Here is a 13552-nt window from a genome sequence, read left to right as displayed (position 1 = left end):
TTTTCATGATTTTGGACGACATGCTATACTATGATGTTTTTTCATGATTTTGGAAGACATACTATACTATAACTTTTTCTCATGATTTTGGACGACATGCTTCACTATAATGTTTTTTCATGATTTTAGATGACATACTATGACATTTTTTTATGATTTTTGACGACATGCTATACTATGACTTTTTTTCATGATTTTGGATGACATAGTATACTATGACTTGTTTTCATGATTTTGGACGATATACGATACTATGGTGTTTTTTCATGATTTTGGAAGACATACTATACTATGACTTTTTTCATGATTTTGAACAACATACTATACTATGACTTTTTTTCATGATTTTGGACGACATGCTGTAGTATGACTTTTTTTCATGATTTTGGACGACATACTATACTATGACTTTTTTCATGATTTTGGAAGACATGCCATACTACGACTTTTTTTTTCATGATTTTGGATGACATACTATACTTTGACTTTTTTTCATGATTTTGGACGATATACAATACTATGGTGTTTTTTCATGATTTTGGACGACATGCTATACTATGATGTTTTTTCATGATTTTGGACGACATGCTATACTATGACTTTTTTTCATGATTTTGGACGACATGCTATACTATGACGTTTTTTCAAGATTTTGGACGACATACAATTTTTAATTATAAACTTTATTTCAATAGTGATTTTCTAAACCAGATTTACTGCTTCACAATATAATACCATGCAATAAAAGAAAACAAAGAAGTGAAAGAACATCATTCACAGAAAATTCAATCTAAGTATAATTCATATGCTGTATATAAAACATAATATATATAGAAAATATGTCCACACATACACATACGTACATATGTATAGGCTTCATATACATACACACTGCACATACACATAATTATACATACATACACATACACATACACATATTAACATATATACATGCACATACATACACATACAAAATCATACACTGTTATACAAATCCCAGCCTGTACAGGTCGGTTTTAAAAGATTTTTTTTCACTGAGGAACTGACTAGGGGCTAGCATAGTAATGATAGCATACTACACTATATGACTGACTTAAAAAAGGACTACTTGCGAAGTATTCAGTTTTACCTCAGGATTCATGCATATACCTTGTCTTAACTCAATGACTTTTCCAGGGCTTTCATGTGCATCTCAGAGTTTTAATCAGTGGACAGAGTTTGCACAGGTTGCCATGGATTAATTTAAATGCAATTCTATATACTTTATTAGTTCCCAAGGGGAAATCATAATGTGTTGGAGAGTATGAAGACAGGAAGAGATGCGGCTGAAAGCGGCGAGTGAACACTTAGTGATAAACTGGTACAGAAAACAGGTACATGAAAACTTGATTCTTTTTCCTGTTTTGTTTCATTTTGACTCATTTTACTATATATTTTTCAGCTTTTTGGAGAAGCACCAGTAAGCACAGTCATGAAAGATGTGGCTGAATGTTATATATTAATATATCCTGCAGGCCTCACCCATAGTGATGGCATCAAAGACACCCTGGCAGTACAGAGGTTGCCCTGTGCTCTGATGCCCACTGTGAAGCTCTGTGAACTCCCACTCCTGCAGCGTGGCGTGCAAAACCTGGCCTGGCAGCCTTACGGGGCGATCACCTAATGGCTTACCTGAGGGACAAAACAAAGCAACAAAACATTGAGCTGAAAGACGCCAGACAAGGCCGTGAAAGACGGATCCACTTTCTGTCAAAATAACTTTAAGTGCTGTCTGTCCACCTGCTCTTAAATTTCCCACGAGTTATTTAGTTATATAGAGATCATTGCTATTTAAAACCCACCGTGACCAAACAAAGCTGTGAGGACAGACAGTGTGTGACTGAGGCACAGACAGACTCATTTCTCATGCAAAAGCAATTTAAGTGAATTGGACAACATGGGAACAAATGGAAAGACAAACAGTGGAGACTTCTTCTCAAACAGGACTTGGATAATGTTAACATTTAAATCGTCCTTTACAGGATGTGGCTGGGTTGATGTATACTGATGGATGACATTTTGCTGCGCAGGAAATAAACAAAGGACTCTAGATAGAGCACAAACTGGAGCCTTAAGCTTAGTGAATTTTTAGCACTAAAAAAAATCTTTTACTTTTGGCCTGTGTTGCCTTATGGTGCAGACTCCTGGCACGTGAGATCGAAAGAATAAAAGAAGAATCAAAGCAGGACAAAAGGAGAAAGCCTGACATACCGAAGCATAAGACGAAACGATGGTGCTTCAGACGTGATTACAGCCGTTTTGTTTGCAGAGAGCTGAACAAACATTTGTGTAGGAGGTGGATAAAATCAGCTCACCCAAGAACAGGAGGAAGACGGCAAGAAAAAAGAGATATACACACACACAGCACAGTGGATAACAGAAGAACAGCTGCATGTGAGTGTGGGCAGTGTTATAAGATAAGAGCTGGATGTCTGACTTTACTCAAACACAAAACGTTATGATGTTTACATTCACCAGTGGAGGAAGACGATCTCAGATATTTTGCTTTGGCAGAAATATCACAATGTAAAAAAGGCCTGCGTTCTGAATTTTACTTAAGTGACTGAGTATTACAAGCAAAATGTACAGTATTAAAAGCACGAATAATACAGAACGATGCTTTTCATATTCTTGTGAAGATTATTCTTTTGCATTAACATGCTGAGTATTACCCTTTCAGGCACCTCCAAAATAAAATATGTGTACAACACAATATTCTGTGTAAAAAAATAAACTAGCCTGTTTCCCATTGGTGGAGTTTATTTACATATTATTCATATCTGTTGTTCTTTGTTATGACTGTTCACGAGAGGTGGAGTACACTGCGACAAAACAAATTTGTTGTCTGTCCCTTGCAATCACCTCAAGGCCCGTGGTGATCCAGCCTTTGTGGCCGTAGCACCTAAATTGTTTGCTGACTCTGTGGTTTCTTTTGAAAGCCAGCTAAATATGCATCAGTTTAGATGGGCGTTTGGGTAACTTGTATGCACCAGAGCTGTATTTTCTTCATACGTACGTATTGTTGTGTATTGTGAATTTTTGTGTGTGTATGTGTGAAGACTTAAGTACACATTTAAGGCACTTGTACTTTACTTAATGCCACTTTATTTTTCCAGTTCACTACATTATAGTGGTAAATGTACTTTTGAGTACAGCATCTACCTTAATGCATCAGTAATTATAATATATTTCACACAGTAACACTCAGAGAGGCCATTTTGAGGCATCCTTTAAGTGTATTTTGCTTAATACGTCATAACAATAACATGACATTTTCAATGCAGGACTGTTATTTGTAACTGAGTATTTCTACATTGTGATGTAATACATACTGCACATAATACATCGTCTTATGAGTCAGATTTATTTAATATAAGATTTGTCAAGGGATTTCAAGCAATCAGAGGAGCTCTGGAGACTGACATATTTCAGCTGCCTCGCATCTGCTTTTCATCAGATCTCAATGCCAACGTGAGGAATGGTTCACACACACACACACACACACACACACACACACACAACATTCAACATTCACATACTGCCTACAGCTCATGTCTGTAAGCAGATGTAGCATTTTCACAGCGCCTGCAGTCCTGTCAGTTACAGTTTGCGTCCACGTCTGTCTCTGTAGCTGTCTGACATTTACGTGAGACATCGGCAGTCTGCAGAAATTACTACCACAGGATGGAAATCAGGTTGATAAGCAAAAATGTAAAAAGCATGTTGCTAAACTCCATCTGAGAAACTAAAGAACCATGAATACATTTGTGAAGCAAAATAAAAAAGTCAGAGTGCACTGTCGTGGCGCCAACATTTCAGTGTTGATGAAAAACACAAACAGCTCAATGAGCAACTAAAATCTAATCATCTGTTCTAACTGCTGCTCATTAGTGGCTATTAATTCAATGGTAGTATCTGCAGTCACATAATAAATCAAAGTGGCATCAGGGTGCTGCTCTTATCGAGTATAACTGAGCCTAAAATGTGTGTCTGTGGCAGCGGAGTGGTCAGTTGCTGTTTTCTTTTTTAACGCAGAGGGAGGGCCTGAGGAGACCAGGCTGGCAGATACCATTTTAGGAAGCTGAGGCCAGAAAATCTCCAGAGGCAGAGCAGATGGGACTCCTCATATATTAAACAGAAAAAGAGGAATCTGGACGGCAGCCTGCCTGCGAGCTCGTGTTGAGCTGAATCTCAAGTTCAGAGCTGAATTATCCAAATTACTGTGAGACTATCCTGAAGCAAACATTCCTGTGGCATGCTGCATCTTCACCGGCCCTTTGCAGCTGCCTCACACCTCATTTCAAAATCAAAGCAGGGAAATCACTTGATGCACTATTTGCATCTTGTACATTCAGAGCACCCAGACGAGGTCAAGTCCTTGAAGGAGCTACTTTAAAGATGTTCTTTTGCAGCTGCTGCAGTGAAATCAGTATCATAGCAGCGCAGAAAACACAAGCAACAGGAGCTCTGCACATGTGGAAACCTGCCTTAAAAATGCCAGGAGGGACAACACACTCTCGGTAAACAGAAACTATTATATTTGTCATGCACAAAGACACGTGTGATGATCTCACACTCTGCAACAACACCAGCAATCTATCACAACAGAGCCAACAAAACACACAGGTAAACACTGTGTGAGAGGCTGGATAATAATGACACACAAACACGCCTCTGAGTGTGTGTATCTGTGTGTTGTGTCAGTGTGTGTATGTGTGTGTTTCAGGGCAGGGTGGTATTTTGACGTTCGCACCACCTCTGCTGCCCTCAGTCTATTTTCCCAGCAGCTGAGAGGCCACAGAGCTGGAACTGAGAGAGCAGACTCCTCACTGCAACTGGGGACAGGAAGAACTTAACTCTTTGTTTTCAAGATGTGATGTTTTATTGTGTTTGCCAAGAATCCAAATTGAAGTGACTGAAAAAAGCTGTCTGTTCTGTCTCTCTGTTCTACAAATGAAGCCTTTCAGTGATCTCTTCCATGAATAATGCTGCCATGGACTTAAATCACACGTGAGCTTTGTTAGGTGTATACATTCAGTAGGCTATATCTTCAGTAGCTAGCTAGCTAACCCTACACTTTTCAGGGTTTGATTTTGGTTTTGGAACAGGAAAGAAACGTATATCTTTTTCCAACCTCTCCAGGTAATGAGTATCATTAATACACGACGTGCCCCAGGCACAACATTTAGCTCCAAATCCACAAAACCAGCCTGAAAATAAAGGAAATCTGAAACGACTGCATAAGAGTCAATGGAGCACAGCTGTGTCTCACTACTGGCCTGGCATGTATACTGCAGCATTTTTGGTCATTTTTGTGGATCCATGTGCACGGCGATTGTTATCAAAACATTGTCGTCTAAACGCAGAACTTTTTTCAAAACGAAATTGAGAAACGATTCTGTTTTCAGTGGATCATTTTCGTGTAAACATGGCCTTAGCGAAGGGTCAATTGTGCCAAAGAGACACTACTTGGATACTACTAGGAAGATAGTGCTAACTGTTCCAGGTTTCAAAGAAATCCCTGCAGCATTTACTGCTCTACTCATTCTCATTCTGTGTTTGCAGCTGGTGGCCTTCAGACGGGCTCTCTGGCCTTTTCACAGCTCAGTGCCACCACTCATGATTTAATGGGCGGCAGAGTAAAAACTGTGTTTCCTCAAAGACAGGTCTGGTTTTATGAGTCAGTAATTCATGTAAATATTCCATCTATTACAATAAGAGTTCATTCTAAAGTGCAGCCTCATTTCACCATCATTAACTCAGCCGTCCTGAGGCCAGACAGTGAGACATTTATCATCTGTCCACTAAAGGTTTTTTTTACCCCGACCACTCAGACTTTAAACCTGAGGAAAAAGTGGTAAAAATAACTCTGTGTCCAGTGAAGGTGTGATGTTTAGCGTTTCTCCTGACCTTAGGAGCACACACTTTCCACTCCACAGAGAAACATTCCCCTTGAGTCGCTGTTAAGCTTCATGAGGTATCTTAGAAATGTTTGAATCAGGGACATGATTTTAAAGTTCCCCTTCAGACACATGAAGTATGTTTGCTATGATTCATATTTTAACCACTTAAAAAAAAAAACCTAAAAAAAAAAACCATACTGAAATGGGACTCCCAGACTGAGAAATTGTGTATCTGGCCTTTGCCACGCCCAACACTGCCGCTTGCGGGTAGGTTTCGCTTCCCACTTTCTCTGCTCACACAGCACTACCAGTGCTAGGTTGGCTAGCATTAGTGAAAGAGGAAACATCACAGTGATTCATCCATATACTTGTGCCTCAGTCAGACTCAGATTGGGAGTCTGTTGTGCACCAAACTCAGCGTCTAGCAGTTGTATCAGTATGGTTAGTGTAGTTAGCATCTTTTAATTGTTCATGTTGTTTGTTAGCTTGTAACTGGCAGTGGCTGGCAAAATATAAGTGGTTATGAAACATACAATAGTATCAGAAGGAAGCTCCAGGGTCCAGTTTAAATAAAAAAACTGCACATACTACTGTTTGCTGTCAAAACTTTCACTAAGCAAATGCAAACTCTGCTCTCTGTGCTGATCGTCCACTCGGTGCTGGAAGTTTCAGATTTCTTTGCCAGTGTTATGTCAAAGTTTGTTCCCCCTGTTGATGTGTTTCTCGTATTAGACAACGACTGGCTTTCTGGCTTTGTTTATCTTGATGTATATGTGGCCGACACGTTAGATAACCTTTAAAGGAAAAATTTGGTTTCCTTGCTCATGAAAATTAAACAAGACTTTGAGCGATGGGCCCTGCTGAATCTGTCTGTTGCTGCTAGAATGATCAACTGTCAAGATGAATATTTTCCTGTATTTTTCATATTTATTTCAATGTGTATTAATCTGTCTCCCCCTCCCTTTTTCTGCAAAGTAGAAAGTCTTATCTTGGAATTTGTTTGGAATATAAAGACTCCTCGGTTAGGACGTCAGATTTTACAGAGGCTGAAGACATTGGATGGAATGGCGCTACCGAATATTCTCTTTTAATATTGGGCAGCAAATATAAGAAAGTTCAATTACTGGCTTTGATATGAGGATATTGAGATTCCTCCAACTTGTTATCCAGGCTAATTCTACTTATCTGGTAGCTTTGAAGGCTTTATTGTGTTCACCTCTTCTTTTGTCTACCTCTGCTAATACAATAAATGTGACTGGCTTCCTGTTTGTAGTATTGTATACTGAGCTTTACTACAGTATAGTAAAGGTCAGACATTTTAAGGAACATAAACATTAGTAAAACATTTTTTAACAATTCTTATTGACGCAGTATGAGTTTGTAACAACCCACATAAAGGATTTGCATGGCTGAATAAATCCATCGTCTCACCGTACAGCTGCTGCACTGCGATGATGTCGTCCCAGCTCAGCACCAGGCTGCGGCCGAGTTTCCTGTAGTATGGCGACATCAGGGCGTGACGGACCGGGGAATGCTCCAGTCCCAGAGTGTGTCCGATCTCATGGGCGGTCACCATGAAAAGGTTGTGTCCCTTGTGTCCATTTAGCGTCCACCTCTCTGCCATGTCGAAGTGGGCTTCCCCTCGGCGAGGCAGGAAGGCGTGAGCCAGAGTTCCTCCTGAAAGAATCAGAGACACTTTACAGTTCAGTCCCTCATATCTGACTGAAATAAAGTTATATATTCACAAACACTGAGTGGTGGCTCGAGTAAGTAACTGGTCAGTTGTATAGTATTGAATTGTTTTGTATCAGTGATATCAGTGGATAAACTGAAACTATTATTAACACTGTAAACCAGTGGGTCAGGACCTTCACAACAGGTCGCAAGATGATAACCAATGTCGGAAACACTAATATCTTATTTCAGTCAGGAACACTTTAGTCAAAGTAAACGTTATTTCCATTTTCAGTATTATATTTGGCAGCATGGCTCTGTTCTGGGGCCTCTCTGCTTTTCCTCGGCCTATGCAGAAAGCCTCTTCCATGCACTTACGTGTAAAGTCTTAAGGTGAAGAGAGCAAACCTCCCTGCCCTTCCATGTGCAAATGAGGAAAGCGTGAGGCAGAGAACAGACCTCCCTGCCCTTCCATGCGCCTACATGGAAAGCCTAAGGCAGGGAGAGCAGCAGCAAAGACCCTCCAGGAACAGAACAAAGCAGCATCAGTGACAAACAGAAATGACATTGGTAAGTCAGACACGGCATAAAAAGGAGGAGCTGGGGTGGAGGCTGGTTGCAAAGTAGCTTGCAGAGGAAGCAGCAACAGTAGGCAGGCCAGAGCAGTTTAAATAGGGCGCCCTGAATGAGATGCGCCAATTGGTTGTATAGAAAGGACTCGTGATCTATCAGCTGACTCCCTTCCATCAGTCAGCGACTTCATCAGTTGATTGGGCTGTTTGAGATCAGCTGATGTAGCTGGGATGTGAGCTGAGTTTGACATCAAGTTCTGCCTTTTCCTGTCTTATGTACACAGAGCACACAGAATAACCTTGTGTTTTACAATAAACCCTCTATTAAATTTTAAAATGAAACAGTTTGAGAAGATCACAAATACTGCTCCTGGATCAAACATGCACTCTGAGGAGGAGTTGCAGGTAGATTTAGCCTAATACTAAAAGGTCACATGCAAAAAACACTGGAGACTACTGCTCCGACTGTATCATACTGTACACTATTCCACACTTGTGGCACTAATACAATGTGTCCTGCAGGTGACCACACATCCATAAATACACTGACCTGATTAGTTAATAAGATGTTTTTCAAATCATGTAAACTCTTGTTACTGTGTAATTCAGGTCAGTGCAGAGTGTGTATTCAAACTAATATTTTAATCTGGTTTATCCACAGTAATCCGGTTATTGTGTGTTCACATAAACAGCAGGATGTGTTTAGCTTTATTTATTCAGGAAGTTCAAGGGATGAATAACACAAACAGTCATCACACACACACACACTAATTAAAACTATGGATCAGGCAGATAGATTAGTGATGACTTGAATCTCTGACCTGGTCCATCAAAGGCATTGCTGGCCCCGTCGTTGTGGTCTCCCTCGTAAAATGCCAGCCGGATGTCTGCAGGGCCTTCAGGGGCCTCCTGGAACACCAGGCCAGACACGTTGCTCCACAGCTGGAAGGCAGCGCGCACTGCCAGCCGCACGGAGCCCAGAGGCAGGTGGCGAGGCCAGTTCACTATCTGGTAGGTCAGATGACGTTTGTACCACTTCTCTGCTGGAGAAAACACACACACACACACACACACACACACAGAAAGAGGAAACAGAGATATGAGACCTGCAGGTATGAAGCTCACAATCTTATTCATCACAGACTTACAGCTTGTGCAACTGCAGATAAGCTCAGATAATCAGAAGAAAAAGCTTGACAGTGTTTCAACTTCAACTTCTTGGCAATAAAACAGAATGTACCGTAATAATTCAGCATATATGAGTTATGAGAGCTACATATTTGAATGGCATGGGATGCTGTCTTCCCTTCCAGAGTGACAGAAGTGACCACTTTAACCTTTTTCCACTTACACCATATTCCATAAGTCTTTTCAGTTGGCTTTGTAAAAAATATTGGCTTGTGTGTCCAAGTCTGGCTCATTATTTTGTTGCATGTACAGCTGCCACCGTAAAATGTTTCTCTATTTGATATTTTCATTTTGCACTTGAATTACACAAGAGAACAACTGTTGTTTTACATTTGCGGAAATTTGTTTTTCCTTGTAATGCTGCCACAGACATCCATGCAAAGAAATGAGCTGTTTGTTGACAAAAATGTTGGCAAAACACAGAGCCAGGGATGTTCAAACGCAACAAATTAAAATGTATAAAAAGAACAGAAAAAATGAACAGCTAAAGCCTACAGCCTCACAGCACACTGCCACTTCTCCCACTGACAGCCTCTTCTCGTCAGTTAGATTTGTGTGGTCTGAAAACAGCGCCCTGCTGTAAATACCAAGCAGCAACCTGCACAACTGAAAAGTGAAGCCAACATGGAAGTGCTGAAAACTGCAGCTCCTTAAATGGCTACTTGAGGCTGGCTCCAAGAGTGAGTCAATCTCCATAGACACCCATGATAAAATGCCCAACTTTTACAGCAGAAAAAAGGCTGTAAGTTATGCATGATTAGGGGCGTGGTCACTGAGTAACAGGCTGTCTGTGAGGCGTCACCACAGCCTATGGTCCCATTTATACGACAACGATTTCAACTCAAAATGTTAGTTGTGTTTTGGCTAAACGACAGCGGCGTTTTGGGTGCCTGAAAACACAACGTTTTGAAAACGGGTTCCAGAGTGCAATTTTTTGGAAAAAGCACCATCTCCATTGTCATGTAAACTCGCAATATGCAGTTCCTCTGAAAACGGAGACTTTTTGCACATGCGCATTATGCTTCCAGTCACTAGGCATGCGCGACAAAGTCGACCATCACAACAACAATGGCGGACTCCCGAGCTCTGCTTGTGCTGCTCACCCTATTGAATTTATCAACGCTTCCCCATCATAGTGTAGATTTACTGTAGCAACTCCACCTCGTCGTCCGTCCAGACAAACGTTCGTGCGGTTGCCATTTTGTTTGTTTATACATCGCCACTCTGTAGAAGGAAGCGTAAGTGTCACACCGCCAACTAATGGCCTGGCATGTATACTGCAGCGTTTTTGGTCATTTTTGCGGATCCGTGTGCACGGCGATTGTTATCAAAACGTTGTCGTCTAAGCGCAGAACTTTTTTCAAAACGAAAACGAGAAATGATTCTGTTTTCAGTGGATCGTTTTCGTGTAAACATGGCCTATGAGTCATGAGTCAGCCCTCACTCCTCTACAGTGCCACCCTCTTGTCCAAATATGGTCACTTCTTGCTCCAAAAATCCAACATGGCATTGGCCAAAATGCCAAACTTGAAGCTTCAAAACCTGCCTCCAGGAACTCAGCCTTGCATTTTCCCCATAGACTACCATTATAAAAGAGATGTCTCTAAAACTGTTAACAGGACACCTCAAACTTCAAACAAGGTACATTATACCTCCTTCTATCATGATTTCTTGTATTCCCATTGAGGTTTTATATTTGTAAAACTTTCCTGGAGCTGAGAAAAAGTGATTAAAAAATATGTGATGTCATCACAATTTAAAGCCTATGAGCTGAGAAGGAACTCGCTGGCAGGGCCAGCAGGGGAAACACTACTACACATACTGTACAGTGGGCCGCATACCGCACAAGTGAACCTGGACGGTCAAAACCTTTTTTGCCGTATGCACCAGGCAAGGTGCTATCTTGCCATCCAGTATGTTCAAAACAGGAATCCACAAGCTATAGTTGATGTCACGGTGGCTATATAGTCCCTAATGAATGCACAATTTACTCATGCTTGAATGATGCTAAAATCTACAGTGGCCAACTTAGTCCATGAGCCAAGGGCTGGTTGTGCCAATTTGGAGGGACCATTTCTCAGAGTGATTTTTTTTTAAAGTTTATGTCCATAGTGTTGGACAATGCATGATAGTATTGCAGCAATGGTATCTTTCTATGTGCTATCACTCCTTTTTCCATCCCTCCATCATTACAATTTTTCCATGTTTTTTCACACATACTGTAGAGCCGGTATAAAAGAGGGAGCTCTCCACAGAACATCATAGAGTTGCATATCATTGTAAAGCTTAGACTATAATCTATCTATCAGTTACATTTCCCTGACACTGGGGATGACAGAATTTGACCTTTGACCTTAAACACTGCAACAGGACTATTCTGAATGCCTGTGCAAATGCCCTTATAACTAACACCATATTTTACTGATAGATCATTCCATTATAACAGAGCTTTAAAATGATATACTGCAAGAATAACAACTATAACAGCATTTCTGACGAGACATAAGCTAAACTTTGTGATGTTTGGTTCTGATAAAAAGTTCAGAATTTTGGATTGAATTGTTTGACTGGGGCGGCTGCAGCTTTCTAAGCAGCAAAAACACAAACTAATTCAAAAAAAAAGAAATTCATTAAAAAGAAATTTGAATCAGTGGTTAATTTTTTTGTTTTTATATTATCCAATATTATATTTATACTACATGACTTTTCTTACTCTTTGGTCAGCACTGGTTCAATTGTCATCATCAACGTTATTGTTATCAAGATTCATATCCTGCTGTTTTGGGATAATTGGAGCTGTTTTTAATGAAAGTATATATTCTTGGCCTGATTTTAAAAATGTACCTCTTCAGTAGAAATGAATGAGCTTGGAGCTGATGGTTTTAAAATTCCTGACAAGCATCTGCCAAACTCCTTCATACACTGAGACAAGATAATCTGGCTGTTTTCTGTCTGTTTGCATACAAACATGTTTGAAATCATGTCTGCATATTTATACTGGTTTTGTTATTGACATATAATGCGGTTTTGGAAAAGGTTTCATAAACAGTTTATATAATTATTACCTACTGGGGTAGCTACATATTTACATCTTGCATATCTGTATCATGAATCTGATGCCAGATATCCCATGTTCAGCTGGGATGTTTTGAAGTAGAACCTCTCTACATCCAAAATGATAGGATGTTAACCACATTAGCTCACAGCTGGGTTAACTAACAAGCACTCTGAGTACACGCTTGACTAAACAATTTACTTAAACAGGTGTCTGTGGTTTCTCAGCTTAGACGTAATTACATGTGTCGCAAACTTCAGAATCTCACATTTGTTCAGAGACAGAAGGAAATTCAGCCGCTCTTTAATTTACTAAATGCTAATCTCTTCGTATGTATGTAGGATTAGTCATCGCAGCAATCTGGAGACAAAGCAAACACATACAAGCTCTCATCCGTGCAGCACACGTTCACGACGGGCAGGTGGAGAGGGCGTCTCGCAGGAAACAATCATTAGATAATATGAACCTTTAGGGAGAGGCAGCTGGACAGGCTGGACTGTGTAAGAGTGGACAGAGCTGCTGGAAGAGTCGCTGAACACATTTTAAACAAGGAGAAGAATTACAAGACATAGAGTCGACTGAAAATCATCCACATTTTTATATTTGATGGACTTCTGGTAAATATTCGAATAGAAGATGATTGCTCTTTTGTTCCATTACACCTGGGCAAATAAACTTAAAATGCGGGATGAATATCTCTTAATAATATTTTTATTTTAAGTAATTAATCAATAATTTAAATGGAAATGGGCACATACACACCCTCTAACAAAGGACAACTGGACTGCAACTGTCAGTGAAATTAACTGTGCAGACAAACTGATCTTTACATTAAGATAAACTTTATTTTTATTTATAGTTCGAACCAAAATGAGTACTACATGGGCAGCAGAGTACTTGTACAGGAACAGGGTCTATCTATAATCATTTTTCCTGTATTTTACATGTCGTTTATATCATAACTAGTCCATACCCATTGGTAGCTTTGTCACCTTCTACCTATGCCAATCCTCAATGCCTATGTGCAGTTTCACATAGATTGACCACGTCAGTGAGTAGAAAAACGTGGGACAGACAGAATGACTGACTGACAGAATGACACACTGACAGTTTCCGTGATT

The 13552-nt window shown here is 40.2% G+C and overlaps 1 protein-coding gene across 3 annotated transcripts in view; it reads right to left on the bottom strand.

Moving 5' to 3' along the window:
- The window catches only part of mmp28 (matrix metallopeptidase 28), a 28943-nt gene that overhangs the window by 2484 nt on the left and 12907 nt on the right, over positions 1-13552 (bottom strand). The window contains exons 4-6 of one of the 3 annotated variants that reach the window (XM_050063529.1): positions 9010-9231; positions 7374-7619; positions 1522-1671 (exon numbers count right to left, since the gene is read on the bottom strand). In XM_050063529.1, the coding sequence (XP_049919486.1) occupies positions 1522-1671; positions 7374-7619; positions 9010-9231 (618 nt within the window). The remainder of the gene's footprint in view (positions 1-1521; positions 1672-7373; positions 7620-9009; positions 9232-13552) is intronic. The other 2 variants (XM_050063536.1, XM_050063546.1) reach the window with 2 other exon arrangements.

The sequence above is a fragment of the Epinephelus moara genome, chromosome 2 (assembly GCF_006386435.1).
Source record: "Epinephelus moara isolate mb chromosome 2, YSFRI_EMoa_1.0, whole genome shotgun sequence".
Lineage (NCBI taxonomy): Eukaryota > Metazoa > Chordata > Actinopteri > Perciformes > Serranidae > Epinephelus > Epinephelus moara.
The sequence above is the reverse complement of the archived record's forward strand: the minus strand, read 5'-3'. Positions and strand labels throughout refer to the sequence as shown.